Source organism: Montipora foliosa, chromosome 8, assembly GCF_036669935.1.
Source record: "Montipora foliosa isolate CH-2021 chromosome 8, ASM3666993v2, whole genome shotgun sequence".
NCBI lineage: Eukaryota > Metazoa > Cnidaria > Anthozoa > Scleractinia > Acroporidae > Montipora > Montipora foliosa.
Window position 1 is genome coordinate 29,406,971 of NC_090876.1, and position 21,051 is coordinate 29,428,021.

Here is a 21,051-nt window from a genome sequence, read left to right on the forward strand (position 1 = left end):
GTCTCAGTCCTTTTCACCAGGGTTCCCGTTGACAAAGCCCCTGTACTGATCCACAAAAAGCTCGAGGAGGACGACACCTTGAAGGATAGGACCCCTATGGCCCCCAAGGATGTTGTGATTCTACTCGGTTTGTGTTTGAACTGTACATACTTCCTGTACCAAGGTCAGTTCTACCAACAGATCCATGGAGCTGCAATGGGTTCCCCCCATTGTGTGTAATCTGTACATGGAGGACTTTGAACAGAAGGCCATAACGACGGCCGCCCACCCCCTACCTGGTGCTGGCGGTACATTGACGACACCCATACGAAACGAAAGAAGGCCTACGCCCAAGAGTTCACAGACCACCTCATTAGGATAGATGATGACATCAAGTGGACCACCGAGGGAGAAGTTGAGACCCACTCCGAAGACAACAACACAGAGAGAGCCCTTGTGTTCCTGGACATGTGGTCCGTGATCAATGAGGATGGTACCATAAAGATGAGAGTCTACAGAAAGGCCACACACACAGACCAGTACCTCAACTTTGAGAGTAACCACCCCTTGGAACATAAGAGGGGAGTGGTTAGGACCCTGGCCCATCGCACGGAATCCATCTTCAGTGACCCCAAGGACAGAGAGGGGGAGATTGATCATGTTAGGACTGCTCTGAGCTACAATGGTTACCCTAGTTGGCTTCTGAAAGACCCTAAACAGCCTGCTGAGGAACAACAGCCTTCAAGTCAAGCCGCGACACTACCATCATCTGGCACCAGCAAGAAGAAATACCCGGTCTTCAAGCCATATATCCGTGGGTTCTCTGAAGAACAGAGAAGAATCCTGAAAGGCTACAACATCCCAGCCTACTTCAAACCATCTAATACCTTACGGCAACTACTGGTCAGGCTTAAGGAGAAACTGGACAAACTCCAAGTCACGGGTCCAGTTTACCACATTCCATGTGAGGATTGTCCGCCATCTTATGTAGGAGAGACAGAACGGTCGTTCAAGGCCCGATTCATGGAGCACAGATTCCCAGCTCCTCTACTTCTGAGGTGTCCAGGCACGTACACACTACTGAACCGGGACATTCCATCGATATTGCTAACGCAGAGATTTTGGAGGTTGAACCGAGGTGGTTTGAAAGAGGTGTGAAAGAAGCCATCCACATTCGGACTCTATGCCCTTCACTCAACAAGGACCGAGGCCGCTACAACTTGTCCCCCATCTGGACCAGCCTCCTAAGGAACAGAGGGAGGGGGCCGCTCGGAAACCTTCGAATTTCCTGCTTACTTCCGAGGATGACGTCACCAACAACACTAGTCATGTGAAAAGTAAGTCCACAAAATATCCGGAGTATTCAAGTTTCCTCGGAGCAAACTGCCAATCAAAACACCAACATTGCGTCAAAAAAATTGCAAAGTGGTGTGCAAATGAACCAAGGGCTTCACTGTAACAGTGAAAAATATTAATTTTTCATCTGCAAAAAAGATTATAATTAATTTCTTTTCACCATCTCTGGAGAGATCACTTGGGAAAAACGCAAGGATCAAAATATTACATTTGCATTATTAATGCATGGGTTCCCACATTCCTTGCTAAATTTGCATAGCACAAAAGAGAAAAATCACTTGAGAGGTAACGCAACAATCTGGGGCCTGTTGCTCGAAGCCTGGTTAGTGCTAACCGTTGGTTAAAGAGGTATCAAATCCTATAGGTTTCCATGCTATTTAACACTGGTTAGTGCTAACCATGCTTCGAGCAACCCGGGCCAGTTCAACTCATACTGTTATCATGGCGGAATGCGATCAAGATGTGCTCGAAAATGAAGACGTAATGGCCAATGTAGAAAGGTTTATACGATATGGATGCGGGTGCTCTCGTGGTGTGGAAGGTGGGGCTAAACAATAGAATACAGGGCCACTTGTGGTTACATGTTAGATAGAGCTTTCTATACCAGAACCTTCTGATCTGCAAAGGTATGTTTTCACAACTCTATGGTTTAAGCTATTCATGGTGCCGAAGGTTAAAAGAGCACTGCCAACAAAACAGACTTTCCCAAAGGATCCACCACAACAGCAAGCGCTTACCTCACACTTTCACCCTAAGCAATCGCGGCGACAGTTACAGTTAAAAACTATTTGAAGCGCAACAAAATAAATAAATATAGATAACAAGCAAGAATTCGATGCAAATCGATGAGATCAAACAAGAAACACCATATGACGCATAACTATCTCGAGTGGAAACCGGTCGTTTCGCCTACAGCGTCGATTCCCCTACACACTTAAAGTGGATTCGCCTACACTAGTAAAGTCGATTCACCTACATATTGTTTTGCGAACTCATTGATAAAAGCTCACGTGTAACACAAAACATTCATGTTCAACTCCGGAGTGGACAGTGATAGGGTCTTGGACAAAAGCCACTGACAGTAAGCACTTGCACAGCTATCAAAATATTAAGTGACTACACTTCACTTAACCAAACACACTGTGATTACTGATTACATTTACTTGGATAAACACAGTAAGCGCTCATTACAAACGCTTGCGCAGCACTTACCGAAGCAGGTGAGATTTTTTTCATTTCAATAGGACATTGTTTCGAGACTTTATGGTCGCTTGCACAGCACTTACCGAAGGAGGTGAGATTTTTTCACTTTCAATAGGACATTGCTTCAAGACTTTAATTAAAGTTAACACCAACAATATCTTCCAATCACGAAGCTGCGATTTCGATCCGTCTTGATCGGGCGTTGCGGTATAAAAGCGCTGTGATTTTTGTTCAATCCATTCCACTAACCTTCTCAGAATAGTCTTGATCGCGACGGCTCTTATTGGATATGAACAGCTATTATTGTTTATTTTGCGCTGAAGAAGTAACCTCAAGACAAGAAGCACTCCTATGTGATGGTTGCGACAGATGGCAACATCGGCGATTCTAGACTGGCATTACAAGGGAACAGTAAAGAGAGGTAGTGAGATCAGGTCTAGAGGTTATTTGGCGATGCCTGTCTTGCAGCGCCAGTTCAACCCCAATTGCTGAAAGTACAAGACTCAGCTACGACGATATGGACGCCTTCGACATTCCGGCGTCATTTGAGATAGACAATGAACAAACAGGGACAAACAGGTATGGGTACTTTTTCAATTTGCAAATTAGCCGTGCGCCACAATTACGCAATGGAGTTTGATTATATATTGTTTTAGTGTGCTAAGAATGTTCAGTTCTTGTTTGTAGGCGAGTTACGCTTTTAGAGAACTACTGTTTCGTCAAATTTTCACGAAATTCTAACACGGGTTCCTTAGAAAACATTTCATTTCCATTGAAAGAACCAGTCACAAATTTTTGGTCAAATGATCGATAGTATTTGCTACAACCCTAGCCCGTGCTTAATAGCATCACCAACAGAATCTGTAAAGCACACGCTAAATGCAAATAAATTTTGGTGTTTACAAATTGACATTATTAACAAAGTTTACAGAGCAACAGCAGCAAGTAAAATAAAACTTAAATAAATAGTAAACAAATAAGTGAATAGACAGAACAAAAAGGATTCGCAAGCTGTATTGATAGAAATTACATGTTGTTACAAATTTATAAGCTTTTGATTATTTCAAGAATTGAAGAAGGTATAAGGTAAGCATTTTCTTCTTGATTTTCGAACACAAAAACGGGTCTCCTCACCATTCTCCTCGCAGCTCCCCTACCAAAATTTTCCCTCGCCGGTAAACAATCCAACAAGGCTTGTATCGGTTATTGATTTGCCTCGCGGGCAAACAATCAGGCAACACTTGCATCGGTTATTTATTTATTCATTTGTCAGTGTGTAGGCGAATCGACGTTACTTATGTAGGCGAATCGACTTTAAGTGTGTTGGTAAATCGACTTCAGTGTAGGCGAATCGAATGTCCTTGCCTGACAAATTGTTGATGACGGTTCCAAAAAGTCGAATGCTAAATCGTAACTTTATGCGACAATCAGACATAAAATCAAATATTACCTGCTTTTAGTTAAGGCTTACCTTCTTAAGTTGAATTATTATCCGTATTCCTTGCTTTGGATCAGCATAAGGAGTATCGTTAGACTCGAATGACAAGCCCGCGAAAGAGACTGCTGACCACAAACTGAAGAGTCCTCGTTTCCCCGATTCACATAGCGAGTACTGGCTATCAGCATCAGCCGTAAAAATGATACCCATCGTACCGGCTGTAAGCCGATCATCGTATACTATAGTACCACTTGTTTCTCATTTGTATAGAATTCTGGGAATGCTGTTATGAGTACATTCTGTTTTGCCTCCATTGTGTTAAATAGCAATCTTGTATAGCAAGGTAAGCTCATTTTTTAAGCTCAAGTGGGATAGATTAGGGTAAAGCATAAGCTACTTTCGCCGTTGGCGGGTGTATGGGCCGCTAAGTATTTCGATCAACATGTCGATCTCTTCCTTACTTGTTCGGCGACGTACTTGCTGGGATTTCTTTTGAAGTCCATTCTTTATGTTGTTCCACTTCCACGCTACGAAGGGGAAATCAAGGCTCAAGTCAGTGTAAGGTATCATAAAGTAGATGTAAGATGTAGTAATACCAAGACAACATTGCCTATAAGTTGTGATGCTGTAGGGGATTCTTGCGGCACCTGTGGAGGCACCAGTGTAGTGGTCGGTGAAACTCAGGATCACCCAGCAACGGCTGATGATCAAGGTGACGGTTCTTTTTGCTCCGATTTACATATGGGGAGTGAAGGTGAAGAGGAAGGGGACACTGTTCATTTGCAAAGATTTCGTAGAGCTGAAGAGGCTTGGTCAAAGGTGCGGGAGACCGCACTACTTACCACCCTCGAAATTGAAGGATCGTTCTTGGAATCACGTTTTTTCTGTGCTTGTGCTGCTACTTGTCGCTGCCTTGATTGTGGTCCCTCAATCTCAATGAGCTTATGCGAGTCTTGTGCAGTAGAAAAACACAAGACACTTCATATGTTCCATCATGTCGAAATTTTAAAGGTGAGAAATTGCATTATTATACGTCGTAAGTAGTACGTATATGCTTGAACACATGTACGAACTCAGGCTTCCTCTTTGATATGCTGTGCACACTAATATTTCTTTCTTTACTTAGACAATGTATGAACCAGTTAAGTCCTTTAATATTCTGGTCGGAGTATTGCAGACTGCTCTAAATGTAAAGTAATTTATTATTGCTTTTAAAATTGCCAAAAATAATGAAAGTGCTGATTAATAGTGTATTAACGGTGCAGAAATGAAGATGCATGTTGGGGAGCTCAGGGTATTGTTCCACTATACGTTTGTTGTAGGAGGAAAATTTGTTATTAGCGATGGTCTCACACATGTATGTCCCAGGTTTCTCAAAGGCCATTCTGATCCTCCTTTCTCCTTGACTTCAGAGATCTCCAGTTAAAGAAGGCATTGTCCAACCTACGCTTTCAAAATGCACAAGTACCTATTGGGCTGCTGCTTCTATTGATTCATCTGTAATCTCCTTGTTGTTTGTTCTCAGTTCTGTCTTCTATAGTGGAAGTACTGTATCCAACAATAATATTGGTCTCAGGCATGAAAGCTAAGCTCTATAATTGGTTGTGGCTGAAAAAGTGCAAAGACTGTGTAGTAAAGAGCTCACAGTCTTGTTTGCGTTAGTGATGTTATTCTTTACATATTCATGCCGGCGTAATCATGCAAAAGATAGATGCCAATATACATGTGAATATCGTCAGCTTCCTAGACCTGGTCATGAAGTTTTTAATCAACGAGAACCAACTCAAAGTGGGTGGTAGTGATCTGAATGAAATAAAATAATATGAACCCTTGATAGTAACCCCTGCATGTAATTGCAGAGATGCCAACCTATGGAGATCTAAAATCTGGAGATTTTTTCCTTCTGGGCTCCCCACCCCTCCCTCTCTTCTCCCCCCAAAAACGCACCCACCCATCCCCCAGCAGCTCCTTCAGAATACCCGAATATTCTGCCGCCATTGTGAATTTGCGGGAAAACAGGGTACTTATGTCAATAATTTTTATTGGTTAATCGGAGATCCAATCAAACAATCGGTTATATGGCTATGATAGCTAAAGGAAGCCATTTTGTTTAGTTCTATTAAAGTGTGTTTAAACTCAGAGATGAAGAAATGCATTAAGAAACAATGAAATGAGTTAGAAAAAATCGATAAAATCGATATTTTTTAAACTGTTGGGATGCAATTTGAGTCTAGAATGGAGAAACGTCTGTGAAAGGTTCAGAGTCGTTTTTATCCGGGAGATTTAATGACCCGTACGGGAGACCGGGAGATTCGTTCCGTATCCGGGAGACTCCCGGATAATCCGGGAGAGTTGGCACGTATGTAACTGTCCATTCTCACTTAGTTGAAGACGAGTTTTCTTTGTGACTGATGTAAACAGCCATCAATCAATAATTTCTTACAAATGTCCTACTCATGTAATTATTAACTGGCCCTACAGTACCACTGGTCAGTTAATTTTTAAATGATAATACCCAGGGACTACAAACTATATGCTCTATTAGCGGGTCAGTCTCCTACTGGGTTTTTCTTATTAACTAAAGCACCATTTGAATATTTAGGGTCAATTGATTTTGTGCTTTGAATAATAAATATCATTATCTTAAGTGAGGTCGCTTAGTTCTGTGATAACTAATGTAAAGTCAACTCACTTTTTTTATACTTGACTCAAGTGCATTATTTTTTTTTTACCTTTTGTTGTTAAATTTCTGCAGAATCAACGCAAGTTATACCCTGTGATAATTGACAGTTTTAAAGAATTCAGGTAATTTGTAAATATCAAGACATGAGCATGATTGCAAGATTTACTTAGTGTTAATTTATTGAACATGCATTTACATGTATATGCCATAACAGTAACTTCTCGTATATTGTACAGCCGGTATTTCTCAGCTTTTGGCCTTCTTTAGGGGCAATATTTAGAAAATTGTAGAAGTTTAAAGGTGTATTTCAGTCCATACTGCACACTCTCTGTTTTGGTTTCATGCAAGAATTATAATCTGCAACTACCTACATGTATGTGACATAACTTTAAAATGTGCATTGCATTAATGGCTGTTGGTGTGGATGCCTGAAGCTCGTTGTTACTGATAAGAATAGTTTATTACTCCTATTGCACAGTTTCCATAAGAATGTTCAATTGTGCACTACATTAAATTGTCTATAACTAATAAAAATAAATTTACATAGATAAGAACAATAGAGTAAAATGCAATAAACATTTTAAAAAGCGTACATGTAATTATCTGTACAAACTAAAATTGAAACATATTTACAGTAGCTAGAAAAAGCCAACTTAAGAAAGTTGCATGTTCTTCAAAAGCCTTTTAAAACCCTCAACAGTACTACAGCTGTACTACCAGCCATTCGTATGTTGGATGGTACTGTAACTCATTCCATAGTTTAGGCACATGAAGCTGGGAAAGCAAGATCCTCGAGAGTTGCTAATGATCAAAAATTATTTATTATGAATCTTCCCACATTGTTTGGATGAATCAGTTGATTAGTTTACAATCTTCAAGTCTGATCAAAAGTAGAGAATCATCATAGGAATTTGCAAATTATGTAACCTGATTGTTCTTGCAAAATCTAGAAATCAAAGGATTTAGGTGTTATTATATAATTAATTATTAGGGCAACCCTACAACCCGGAATCCGGAATCACAGGTCATTGTTTTACCAATACAGAGAGTAGAAATTATCCTAAACATTCCTAAAAGCTAACCTTAGGCCTAATTAGGCCAAAACAAATGTTTTAAGGCCTAAAGTTAGCTTTTATGAACGTTTAGGATAGTTTTTACTCTCTGTATTGGTAAAACAATGACCTGTGATTCTGGATTCTGGATTCTGGATTCCGGGTTTTAGGTTGCCCGTTATATTACTTTTAAATGGTTATTGAAAGTCAATTTTTAATTAAAAACATGGCATTAAGTAAAATGTAAATTAGATGCACAACTGAGGAGTAAGTCTGATGCTTGTTACTATCCTTCTCAATTAATGTTTCTTTGGCTGATGTTCACATTGCAGAAAAGTTTGTCAATTAATGAATTCCTCGATCCAACTTGAAGATAGTCATCACCATTATTGTTGGGAGTTACAAGTTTAATTGGCAGTCGTTTACCCAGTTAGCTTGTTTTAATTATCATTGCTACGGACATGTGGTGAGTTCCTAGCTGGAAATGCCATTCGATCAAGGTCTTGGTATTTAGCTTTAAGTGAGACAGCCATATTTGGTAGAGCTTGCCATCATGAATTCCCCGAGAGGTGCATCAATATGAAGCATGGTGAAAGGTGAGCAAATGCAGTGCCAATGAGTTGTATACACAATGTGTTATGTAAATGTATTTGAATAGCACATCTGGTTTCTTGTTATCTTTTTGACAAATGAACCAAAAATGTGGAGAAAATTTCAACTATGCACTCATCATGTAGTTTCCATTCTTTAGTGAATTACATGTACTAAGGTGTTTGTGGACCATGATTTTTGCTGAGAATTAGGGCTTAAATGCTCAATTATAACCATTTTGTTGTTGTCAGACATGTTTTGCACATTCATTTATGCTATCCAGACTTGCATATCCAGTGTGGTTCTCAACTATCTCTTTGATAACATCATACTTATGTATTTTAACTTATTTTACAGTACACGGTTATTTTGCTACAGTTTATAGTTATTTTTATAGTTATTTTTTTACAGAGATGAAGGGCATGAGACAGACACTTTTTTGGTTTTTAAAGTATTATTGAACTATATGCTAAACCTAAGTATACATGTATGAAGCTCAGTTGGTTGTTGTACTTAATATCTTTCAGATAAAATTGAGTCCTCGGAGGGTCCCTGGCTTCGGACTTGCTGATGGTGAGGTGCTTGAATGTCTTTGGTCATTTTTGAGGTGGTTTGGCTGAATGACCAAGAAAATGAGGCCTAATCATAGAGTTGATGTTTTGACTGATGCTCTCCTTTTTTGTGCTAGAAAGCGAGCTGCTTGTCTAGGTATAAAATTAAAGCTACATTGTATGATTTGAAAGTGAATGTTGTTATTCATCCAGATTCAATTCAAGTGAGGAATTTTTAAATCTTTTTTCAGGAAATTTTGATCTTAATTATTAACAGACGTTTGGACTGAAACCATTAGTCTTCATCAGTGAAGTTTGTGACGTGGTAGCTAGTTCACTATCACGTGACAAACTTCGAGGGACGGAGACGAGGGCCAGAGCAAGGATGAAACAACATCAACAGCCAAACTCCAATCCTGCTCAAAATTCAGCAGTTTATTGTCACTGGGAGGACACGGACACATGTTGGATTCGAAGGGAGTGAAGATCCTAGATAAAGAATGAGATTGGCGAAGGAGGGGGATAAAGGAAGCGATATGGGAAAGGGTGGAGGACCCAACCATGAACAGAAAGGGGGGGGCTCCGGTTCTCTCTGTCTCACTCTTGGGACTGGGCCCTTGTCTCTGTCCCTCAACATTTGTCACGCGATAGTGAACTACCACGTGACACACTTCACTGATGAAGACTGATGGATTTGGTCGAAATGTCTGTGAATAATAATAATTTTTTAAGATCCAAATTCTAGAAAAAAGATTTTAAAATTCCTCAAAGCTGCGATTTGCGAATTTTCCTTGTGGAGACTAGCTAGTGCGTGAGCAACAAGAAATTTTCAATTAATTTTTATGGTTACTACTGTGTTGGTATTTGTGATCCTGAGTTTGTTGTCTGACAGACCTTGTCAATTCAATACTTTTCTCTGCTGGTAACAATTAGGCAATCTCCTTTGTGACCGTATGAAGAGGGCAATTATTGTGACCCTGAAGGAAGCAGGTGAGAGGTGAGGAGCTATTCAAAGTTTTGGACACTACAACAGGACTGAGTCTGTAATGTACAAGCGAAGAGTCAATATGTTTATTGGTAACCATGAAAACCAGACTGTGTTTATAGTAAGTGCAAAGCGGGCCATATTCTGTTTCTACATTATGTTGGTGTTTATACAGTTTCCATAAGCAGAGAGGATGTTGCTGAATGGGCTAATCAGGAAGCCGAGCTGCCCACTGGTCTCCATTCCCAGGTTGCACCATCGTCTTGGACACATACTTACATCATTTACCTAAAAATGTTCTATGATATTCAAGCTAAGTGGGAAGATGGATGTGATCCAGAGAAGCTCCAACAGCTGTATGGGCAGATGAACAAGTAAGTAGTTGCATTAGCACACTTTTACATGTACGGTGTAGATTGGGATCACATGTAAAGCAGATTTTCAATGAAATCATCCTATTTGGACGAGTAGTTGCACAGTTCACCTTGGAGCGTAGTATAAAACTAAAATGAAATAATATTACTTTGACTAATCAAGCTCTTTGATCAAGCTCTGGGATGTTGAATTAAATCATGGTTGATCTTATTTCGCTTCTGGTTCATTTTGAAAGTGACAAAGTAATTTGCATCCAATTAGATCCGTCTCAATTGACCATTAAAATACCCAAATATATAGTACTGACAGGACAATCATCATTCTTAAGAAAATACACCCTCTAGCTAAACACAAATCAGAGTTATTCACGAGCCAATCCGGGGCCAGTTGCTCAAAGCGTGGTTATAAGTGTTAATCATTGGTGAGTATCAAAACTTATAGGTTTCTATGGTATTTAATGTCGGATAGGGCAATCCATGCTTCGGCAAACCTGGGCCAGAATGCTAAGGAATTTTACGGCAGCTTTCACCTTTCTTTTGAAGCACGGGAAAAAGAGAATATTCAAGTCGCATTTCAGTGGAACCTATTGCGCAAATTTACATTCAACACTCAATTTAAAACGGCTCTACAAAACTTGGCATTCCATGTTAGTGCAAGAGAAAAGTTTAATTCATAATGGTTTAGGGAAAGAGGTAGAAGAAATCAAGTCTATGAATGATATTGTCTCGGCTTTCTTTCACAATTTAAAAGGTAATATGTAATGATATAGCCTTAAGGACGGTGCCTACTATTGTTATTGCGCATACGTTCTGCGCATCTCGAGATACTCGATTTTCCTGTCGGTGATGATCACTAATACAGGGATATTTTTGCGTGGTTTAAAACTATCCGGATAAAGTAGATCTTAGTAAGTACTCTTGGTATCCAAAAAGAAAATTAGGTAACCATGCATTTTTGAGAGATAATTAAGCTTCAATTTGAGAAAGAACGCCATACATCGCTTTGTATTTTAAAGGTTTTTACAAATATTATTCTCTTGAAAAATGCGTGGTTACCCCCAATTTTCTTTTTGGATTCCAATGACACTTGTCAAGATCTACATTTCCGTCATAATCATAAACCGGGGTAAAAACACCTTTGAATTAGTAGGCACCGTCCTTAAAGGGTTTTGCGGATCCAATTTTATGGCCTCTAACCAATGAATGTCATTTACTGGTTCCTTACGTCTAATTAAAGAATGCCTCTGTATTGAGTTTTGAACTTACTACTTGCCTTAATTCCTTTAAGGTTGGAAGCTATGTTGCAACAACTCAAACAGGAGCATGGTGTTATGCAACGATGGAAGCCTGATGATGACCCTTTCCAGCTTGCAAGGGGTGAAGCTAATGACAGACAGAAACGGGCCTGTCTTCAAAAAATTTACGCTAAGGTGGTAGAGCGATGGTTTTTGTTGAGTTTAAAAGCCAAATATGCAGGTATGGTTTTCACTTTTCAAAAAAATCATTCGCTTACTACCGTCACAGTAGTATATACTAATTCAGTCAACAAATCAGCACTTAATAATAATATTAAAAGTACATAACATAAGCAATGTCGGAAAATTTGAGCCAGTTACCTACATGTATATAATCCTTGTGACATGTTTTTTTTTTTTTTTTTGAGACCCTAAATTTTTCTAAGAATAAGTGGACTCATCAGCACTTTTAAGTTGGCGAGGGCTGATATTTTGCTTAGTACTCAGAAGTACAGAGATAACTTAAGTTTATCCATTTCTTTGAATTTTGAAGCACAACTGTAGCATGATTTTTCCCATAAACAATGTCATAAAATGTAAACAACGACTCGTTGATAGTATTCCGGTATTACATTTGGAATGCAAGAAGTCCTACTGCTGGTAGCTGGTAGCTGGTAGCTACCACTGTTTTGCAAATGAACTGCAAGGAAACAATGTTAAGTGCATAAATTAGGTGGTAGGGAATATATGATAGGCATATATTTGAACTGCGGAGATGTAACATATGCCGTTTTCTGAGATCATCGTATTTATGAGTGGTACTTTTAATAGCAGTAGCGAAATCAAAACCTTGAAAACTTCAGGCTTGACCGGGATTTGAACCCATGACCTCAGCATTGCCAGTGCAGTACTCTACCAATTGAGCTATTAAGCCAACTGGGAGCTGGTCATATTGTGACCCCCAAGTGTCTTGGAGAATACATGAAAGTCTCTGCTGCTAAAGTAGCGCTCATAACTGCGATGGTGTCAGGAAACAGCGTATGTTAATTGCAAACGTTATGGTTTCTATATCTACTTAGTTATGCTATCCGATTATCCAATGATTAGATAATGTCTGTTTCAAGTGCGGTGTGAAAGTTTGAAATCCACTTTCACTTTAGTTTTCATGTTAAAACCTTGATATATTTCTTTGCACAGAGGGTCACGCACTTGCGAAACGGTTGTCGAAGCATATTACCAAAGCCACTAAAGGGTTGAACGTCTCTGTGGACGACTACAACAAAACAGCCTGTAGTACCACTTGTTCCTTGCAACACACGTTGGAATTCGACTATGTGAAGGATCCTGATTCACCTGTTTGCAGACAGGGTGATGACCTTCAAGGTTCAAGAAAAGAGATTCGCATATCCATCAAGAGAAAGGCAGCACCATTTGGAAAATCGCTGTCGAGAGATCACTTTGCTAAGTAGTGAAAGGAACAACGCTTTTGAGCACTTCTCTCACAATCATCAACTTCTGAAGACATGCCTGCAAAACGAGAATCCTCTGGAGAATTGTTCCACTGAGAATAGGGGAAGAGACCTTTTGATTCGAAGAAAACTTTTGAGCATCGAAGGCTACCTTTTGCAATTGAAAGGCCTATTTGGAAACCACGTTGAAGATCTGTCCCTACCTGATCTGGCATTTCAAGGGGAGGTACATTCGGTCCGGTATGTAGAAGAAAATGCTCTGGGTGCTACCAGTGAAGTACCGTGCGTCCTCAGCCTTTCTGAGAGAGAATTACGCAGCGAAAGCGAAAGTGACGATGAAGATGACGTTGTTGATGACTTTGCAGAAGACTACGAAACTACCAGACTGTTGATAAACATTTCAGATTTCTAATCTGTGTAGTCAGTGGCAGCTACATGCCGCTATACCTATATATTTTTGTATCACCATCCTTTTAAATTTTTTCCTAAAAATTTGAGAAATTTAAGCGAAGAAAGCTTCGAGAGAAGCCGAGAAAGGCGAAGAAGAGAAAATTACAATGAAAATCACCGTAAAGCTGAGAGAAATAGAGCGAGAGACAAAACACTTATCTATAACGGTTAGTTTTCAGGTAATGTTTTCCTTCTTAATATATAAGCTTATGCCTCGCTGCCTCCCCTAAAAAACGAAGAAGGTCTGAAAACGTTTGCAATTCTGTATTGACAGAGATTGACATATTTCAACAATCTCATTTGGAGGCTTTTTGTGTGAAATGGTGTCCAGTCGTGAGCGCCTTTGTTTGAGGCTGTGAAATTGCAGTCGAGTTTGCGAATTTACTACGCTTTAGGTTGACGTTTAAATTAGTAAGATTTTTGCTGTTGTTGTGAACTGAAGAGAGAGGGAGTAAAGGTTGATAGTCAAACGGAAAATGTGGTGAAAGAGATCACTGTGCATGGTATTTCAGTTTTATTTGATTAAAATTGTTGGCTATTGTTTGCAAGGCTTGTTTGTTTACTGCTGTCAGCTCAGAGGTGTTTGATCTCTTTGATCACTGTAAACTGTATACAGTAATGACCATTAATTTTGTACTTTATGCAGAAGAATAATTATTTCCATGTACGCTATATTGCTTTCTGGGGTTAGAAACGGGAACTCCGCTTTTAGGCTTGGCTAAATCTGATCTAAATAAAGGTCAATTAGCAGGATATTATTTATTTATTTGTCGTGGTCGATGATACGCAGTCTGAATGGACTCCCGCGAGTTCAGGCGTTCCTCAAGGAACTGTGCTAGGCGTTGCTCTCTTTAACCTCTGTATTGATGATATGGCAAGCGATTGATTCTATCCGTCGTTTTGTTGTCGACTACATGCCTACTATTTTTCGCTGTTTAATGAATATGCGGGAAAGCAGACCTTAACTGGTGTTCTTGAGATCCAAAAAGAAAATTGGGAGTGACCACGCATGTTTCGAAGATAATTTATCAACATTATTTGTAAAAAGCTCTGCAATACAGAGCAATGTATGGGGTTCTTTTCCAAATCGAAGCTTAATTATCTCTGAAAAATGCATGGTTACCCCTTAGGGGTTTAGGGGGTCACAGCTCCTTTCCTGGGGGTTGCTACCACGTGAGAACAAGGCCGTTCAGGCCGTTCTCCTATATGCAGAGCATTCCCCAGGGACGATGAAGACTAACCACCTCATTACACATGCATATCTTTGGGTTAGGGGGTTTAGCTCAAAATCGGGGAGAGCTAGAGCCAAATGACAGGTTTTTCTCAAATGTGTAGAGCATTCCCTAGAGACGATCAAGAGTAACCAATGTCATATTTGCATGTAACTTTTCACTGGCCCAATGCATTTCAAGGGCTTAGAGGGTCCCAACTCCTTTCCAGAGTGGCTGCTACCAACGTGGGAACAGGCTGTTCTCCCATGTGCGGAGCATTCCCCAGGGACGAGGAAGACTAAACAATGGTACCACAAGATGCACCATCTGATGGCGAATGCATTTCTTGGGGTTAGGGGGGCCCAGCACCAAACCGGGAGGGGGGAGGGGGGGTGGAAAGCCGAAAAACAGTTTTCTCTGTGGTATGTAGAGTATTTCAAAGGGGCAACGGAAAGTAAGTAATAGCATATTTGCATGTAACTTTCCATGGCCAATGCATTTCTTGGGGCTAGGGTGTGTCCCAGCTCCTTTCCAGAGGGGGGGGAGGGGTGCTACCACATGGAAACGGGCCGTTCTCCCATATGCAGAGCCTTCCCCAGGGACGATATAAACTAACCAGGGTTACCACAAGATGCGCATTTCCATGGCGAATGCATATCTTGGGGTTAGGGGGACCCAGGTCAAAACCGGGGGGATATATGGCAAAATAACAGGCTTTTCTCACATGTGTACAGCATTCCCTGGGGACGATGGAGACAAACCAATATCATATTCGCATGTAACTTTACATGGGGAATGCATTTCTTGGGGTTAAATGGGTCTCAGCTCTTTTCCGGGGGGTGCTACCAACTGAAATCAAGCGGTTCTCTCATGTGTACATGATGGAGACTAACCAATGATATCACGTGATAGCCCCTTTGATGGTGCATGTATATCTGTTACTAAGGGGGTTACAGCACCAAACCGGGGGGAGCTAGATGCCAATGACCACTTCACCCCAAGGTGTTCCTGCATGCTCAGCCGAAGGTGGTACGGTCAAACCAACAAAACCAAGGGATGCGTCGTGCGACGCTGATTCGCTCTGACGTAGTTGAAAGGGCGCAGCTCTTAAGGGGGGGGGAAATGGCAAGGTCCCAAAGATCGCAACTTTGCAGTGCTGTCGATTATTCCGCGGGGGAACAAAAACAAAACCAACCCAACCAAGGGATTGCCCGTATCAAGACCTATCCTCATGGTCCAGTCTCGCGCTCTCCGATCAAATCCGGGGGGAGTTAGACCCAGAAAACCGAAAACCAGTTTTTCAAGTATAACTCCCCCGAGATTTAGAATCCGGCCAATCCGAGAGGAACCGTCGGAGAGCCAAGGGGGGGCACGTCACGTGACCGAAGGAGGAGTTCGGGGGGCACTTTTGTCTCAAAATAAGGGTGTTCTCGGGCCTCTGGCACGTACAGGTCGATTCGCCCTGGGGCGACACGGTGCCAAAAGTTGTTGGGCAAAGGGCTCTTGGCGCATGGGCAGTAGGGTCTCAAGGGAATAAAACGCAGGAATGTTACAGACATAAAACGGTGCACAGGATACCCAATGTAACACAGGGTCCCCAAACTTCGTCACGTGATAGATCTAGCCGAGACCTTTCCAACGGTATATAGATATTTGGGATTAGTTCCACAGAAAGCCGAACTTGGGGGAACTTGGCCGTGCAGATCCTGTGTTAGGGCCGATTTACACGATACGATTTTGTCGCATGCGACAAGCTCACGACAGGCCTACGACATGACTTACGATTGTCGCAGCGTTTTAAAACATGTTTTAAAATGCTGCGACATTTTTCTGACGTACACAACAATCGTAAATCATGTCGTGAGCCTGTCGTAAGCCGTTGTCGCATGCGACAAAGTCGTACCGTGTAAATCGGCCCTTAGTTTTAGTTCCACACAAGATTTGAAAGCCTTCAGAAGTCGATTAGAGTAATCGTCGCCAAGTTTGATACTCTACGAGGCTCAAACTGGGCATACACCCGCGGGCGGGGGTGGGGGGGTGGGGATGGGACGGGGATCAGGAGATTCGTGAAATAAGGGGGGATTACACACAACCGGGGGGAGTTTTGGCCCAAAAACCCGTTTCTCTATCGTATGCAGGGCGTTCCCTATGGACGACAGAGTAGCCAATAGCATATCTGGATGTAACTTCCCATGGGAAATGCATTTCTTGGGGTTAGGGGGTCCCAGCACCAAATCAGGGGGTGCCACCACGTGAGAACAGGCTATTCTCTCGTATGAAGAGCATTTCCTAGGGACGCTGAAGAAAAACCAATGCCACCACCAGATGCACTACACCATTTTGCATGTTTTTCTATGGGTCCGGGGGTCCTGGCTGTCCAGGGAGGGAAGTTACGGGCCAAAAACGTGTTTTTCTCACGTGTGCAGACTCTTCGTTACGAGTCACAGAGAGGCGGAGATCACGTCTGGCGCCCGGGTCACCGTGGGACCGATTCCCGGGGACTCGGAGCGGCCTGCAGAGTCCAATAAAAAAAAAGCCCTCCCCGCTCTGGGTCAGGGCGCAGGAGGGGCCTTCCCTTGGAGAGTTGGAATGATTTTTTCCTGGGCCCAAACGGGCCAGATTCTCGCGTATATGACCGGGAATCGGCCCAAACGGGCCACTTTTACCCTTGTCCGACCGGGAATCGGCCTGACTTCTGCCGAAGGGAACTGCATGCTTCCCGTTGGAATTTTTGCTCAGGCTTTTGGTGCATTGAGTTTCTCTTAAATCACTTTTGACCTTTGCATATTGATCCCAAATAAATAGTTCGGTGAACTTTACTGGCCTACCACGCCCTAATATGTATCCGCGTGTCCGGTTAGTAGCACTGTGGGAAATTTTGCCTATTTGAAAGGTGTTCGCTATAGTGTCCTATAGAGGCTGCGCACACATAGCTTGCCAGATAAAGCCACAATTAAGGTGATATCCTTTTTTTGTAGCGTGACAGTATCGTGGCATTTATATAAAATGAAATTGCCGTAGCACAGTTTTAGCACGGAAAAGTCAACATATCGGTCAGAGGGTTCCGGATATCCTGCGACATCATAACATGTTTTTAACTTGTTTGGGAGGGTGTAATACATTGTGACAGAAATTTAAATTTTGAACCTCTTGTCTTGACCCTCGGCGAGGTTTTCGTAGCATAAAATGTTTTCGAGTTGCCCTTGACGTAAACGATCGATCTGCTTTTTTGCCAAAAAAGTCATTTATTAATGAGTGATTGGTGAGTTACATTTTCCACATCTTATATAAATTATAATTTGATAAATTCAGTTTAACTCTTGCAGACACCTCAAAGCACAGTCTAATGTAAGAACATTCGTTATATAAAAAAAATTGGAATAAAGTAAAGTCAGCTAGCTAGTCATCTTCATCTGTTACTTCTCCTTGGGGATTTATTTGACTTGCACCAAGTAAACGTTCCACCGTATGGCGAGAACAGCCTTCTCTGGTCATCATGACATATACAATTGCCTGTCAAACATAACAAAAGTATTTGTGAGATGTGGTCCATAGTAATTCAACTAGTATGTTTATGTTTAATATGGTTTCATATCAGATTAGCGAATACGTTGGTGTCGTCCAGCGCGGTGTGTGAATAAAATTAAATTGCACGAGTAAAAGAATTAGGGAGAACCGAGTAGGTTGCCACAATTAGTTAAGAAATGTGTGGAGAGAAAAATCTCAGTTAAATGGAATTGCAAAATCTCGTCAGTTTATGTTGCAACTAAAAAACTGATGTTCAGATTTCCACAATTAATGTTAATGATGAAATGGTATATGAAATAAATCATAGCTTCACTTGACAATTAATGTTGTAAGTAGTAGCAAAAAAAACGGGAAACAATCCAATCGAAGTAGTACTGATATGTTATACCTCAGGAACCAAGACAGACAAAACGTAGCTACACATCCTTGTGTTGTGTTGGTTGAAATCAGACCAAAATTCTGACAAGAAGGATTGTACTTCTAAGGTAAATCGCCGAATCTGAAAATGAAGAAACTTTGAAGTCGTCACATACATAACTTTTCCAATACATAGACATTTTGTTTGTGTTTTTTCCAAACATTTTCTCACTTGTTTAACGGGAACGTCCAGAGTGGAAGGGGAAGGGGAAGGGGTGAGAGTGGTTAGATATGTTCTTTGTAAGTCCGACATTATAAACAGAAAAAGACTAAATTTTTGGTGACACGTAGCTTGTGAAACCACTCAGCTGTGGGTTTGAATTGTCATCACAAACGTCTTCCGTCCTGATTTCTCTAAATGTTAACTCTGGATTTTATACCATTGTAAGAAAGTTTAGCGTGTTTTAAAGACAGGATCGAGACATGCATACCATTGAAGATGAGAAAGGGCCGCAGATGGCACAACTTAAATGCAACACGTCTGATTGCTTGTTTCTGTTGAACAACGTGTGCCTCTTGCTGGCTGTATTAGCGTAAAGGATGTTCTTTAAATGTGTTAAAGTTGAAACGGCTCGAAAAACCGAAAATATTGAAATAACTTCTCAGTGATTACTAGCCGGTATAAGTGTAGCCAGCCATCGTATACGATGCAATCCGGTATTCCATGATTCTGGGTGTATTTGATCGCTACTTCGCCGAAAAATAATTAAAATGGCAAATTTAAGCAAGCAAAAATGTGTTAAAGTTGAAACGGCTAGAATAACCGAAAATATTGAAATCCAGTCTCCGTGATCATTAGCCAGTATAAGAGTACCCAGCCATCGTATACGATGGCGTCCGGTATTCCATGATTCTGGGTGTAATTGACCGCTATTTCGCCCAAAAATAGCGAAAATGGCAATTTTGAGAAGGATAAATATGTGTTAAAGTTGAAACAGCTGGAAAAACCCAAAATATTGAAATAATTTCTTAGTGATCATTATCCAGTATAAGTGTAGCCAGCCATCGTATACGATGCAATCCGGTATTCCATGATTCTGGGTGTATTTGATCGCTACTTCGCCGAAAAATAATTAAAATGGCAAATTTAAGCAAGCAAAATGTGTTAAAGTTGAAACGGCTCGAAAAACCGAAAATATTGAAATAACTTCTCAGTGATTACTAGCCGGTATAAGTGTAGCCAGCCATCGTATACGATGCCATCCGGTATTCCATGATTCTGGGTGTATTTGATCGCTACTTCGCCGAAAAATAATTAAAATGGCAAATTTAAGCAAGCAAAAATGTGTGTTAAAGTTGAAACGGCTAGAATAACCGAAAATATTGAAATCCAGTCTCCGTGATCATTAGCCAGTATAAGAGTACCCAGCCATCGTATACGATGGCGTCCGGTATTACTGGGTTCTGGGTGTAATTGACCGCTATTTCGCCCAAAAATGGCGAAAATGGCAATTTTGAGAAGGATAAATATGTGTTAAAGTTGAAACAGCTAGAAAAACCCAAAATATTGAAATAATTTCTTAGTGATCATTATCCAGTATAAGTGTAGCCAGCCATCGTATACGATGCCGTCCAGTATTAATTGATTCTGGCTGTATTTGATCGCTTTTTCGCCGAAAAATAATGAAAATGGCAATTTTAAGGAAGAATAAATGTGTGTTAAAGTTGAAATGGCCAGAAAACCCGAAAACGTTGAAATCATTTCCCAGTGATTATTAGCCGTTATAAGTGTAGCCAGCCATCGTATACGATGGCGTCCGTATGCCTTGATTCTGGGTGTAATTGATTGCTATTTCGCGGAAAAAGAGTAAAAATGGTGATTTTGAGGAGGAAAAATATGTGTTTAAGTTGAAACAGCTAGAAAAACCCAAAATATTGAGATAACTTCTCGGTGATTATTAACCAGTATAAGTGTAGCCAGCCATCGTATACGATGATGTCCGGTATTCATTGATTCTGAGTGTATTTGATCGCTACTTCACCGAAAAATGATGAAAATGGCAATTTTAAGGAAGAACCAATGTGTGTTAAAGTTAAAACGGCTAGAAAAACCGAAAATATTGAGATGATTTCTCAGTGATTATTATTAGCCAGTGTAAGTGTAGCCAGCCATCGTATACGATGGTGTCCGGTATTCCTTGGTTCTGGGTGTAATTGATCACTATTTCGCCAAAAATAGTGAAAATGGAAATTTTTGGGAGCATAAACGTGTGTTAAAGTTGAAACGGCCAGAAAAACCCAACATATTGGAATCACTTTTCAATGAATATCAACCAATATAAGTGTAGCCAGTCATCGTATACGAGGGAGTCCGGGTTTCTTTGATTCTGGGTGTATTTGATCGCTATTTCGCCGAAAAATAAAGAAAATGGCAATTAAGTAGGATGAATCTGTGTTAAAGTTGAAACGTGTAAAAAAACACAAGTTATTGAAATTACTCTTCAGTGAATATTAACCGGTACGGATGTACCCTGTCGTCGTATACGATTGAGGTTCCGGGGTTGTTGTGGGTAATGTCATATAGTATAC

General features: G+C 40.8%; 2 protein-coding genes, 1 long non-coding RNA gene and 1 other non-coding gene across 5 annotated transcripts in view; 2 read left to right on the forward strand and 2 right to left on the reverse strand.

Annotated features, from left to right (window-relative positions):
* Positions 1 to 4,374: 4,374 nt before the first annotated feature.
* On the forward strand, positions 4,375 to 8,307 carry LOC137967400 (uncharacterized). Its single transcript, XM_068813935.1, has 3 exons — positions 4,375 to 4,987; positions 6,732 to 6,781; positions 8,044 to 8,307. Exons 1-3 carry the CDS (start codon positions 4,718 to 4,720, stop codon positions 8,120 to 8,122), a joined length of 399 nt encoding a protein of 132 aa, XP_068670036.1. The 5' UTR covers positions 4,375 to 4,717; the 3' UTR covers positions 8,123 to 8,307.
* Positions 8,168 to 13,061, forward strand: LOC137967399 (uncharacterized). 2 transcript variants are annotated; one of them, XM_068813933.1, is made up of 5 exons: positions 8,168 to 8,307; positions 8,830 to 9,010; positions 10,014 to 10,212; positions 11,501 to 11,688; positions 12,645 to 13,061. In XM_068813933.1, the coding sequence occupies exons 2-5, from the start codon at positions 8,923 to 8,925 to the stop codon at positions 12,914 to 12,916; spliced, it is 747 nt and encodes a 248-aa protein (XP_068670034.1). In that variant the 5' UTR covers positions 8,168 to 8,307; positions 8,830 to 8,922; the 3' UTR covers positions 12,917 to 13,061. The 2 variants fall into 2 exon arrangements, with proteins under 2 accessions (XP_068670034.1, XP_068670035.1); XM_068813934.1 differs by having other exon boundaries at positions 8,830 to 8,875.
* Trnaa-ggc (transfer RNA alanine (anticodon GGC)) lies at positions 12,309 to 12,381 on the reverse strand. Its single transcript has one exon. It is a non-coding gene; the product is annotated as a tRNA-Ala (tRNA).
* Positions 13,062 to 17,970: 4,909 nt separating the features above from the next.
* LOC138012744 (uncharacterized) overlaps positions 17,971 to 21,051 on the reverse strand; it is a 65,864-nt gene continuing 62,783 nt past the window's right edge. Inside the window, exons 2-3 of the long non-coding RNA XR_011125071.1 lie at positions 18,494 to 18,604; positions 17,971 to 18,090 (exon numbers count right to left, since the gene is read on the reverse strand). This is a non-coding gene — a long non-coding RNA (uncharacterized lncRNA). The remainder of the gene's footprint in view (positions 18,091 to 18,493; positions 18,605 to 21,051) is intronic.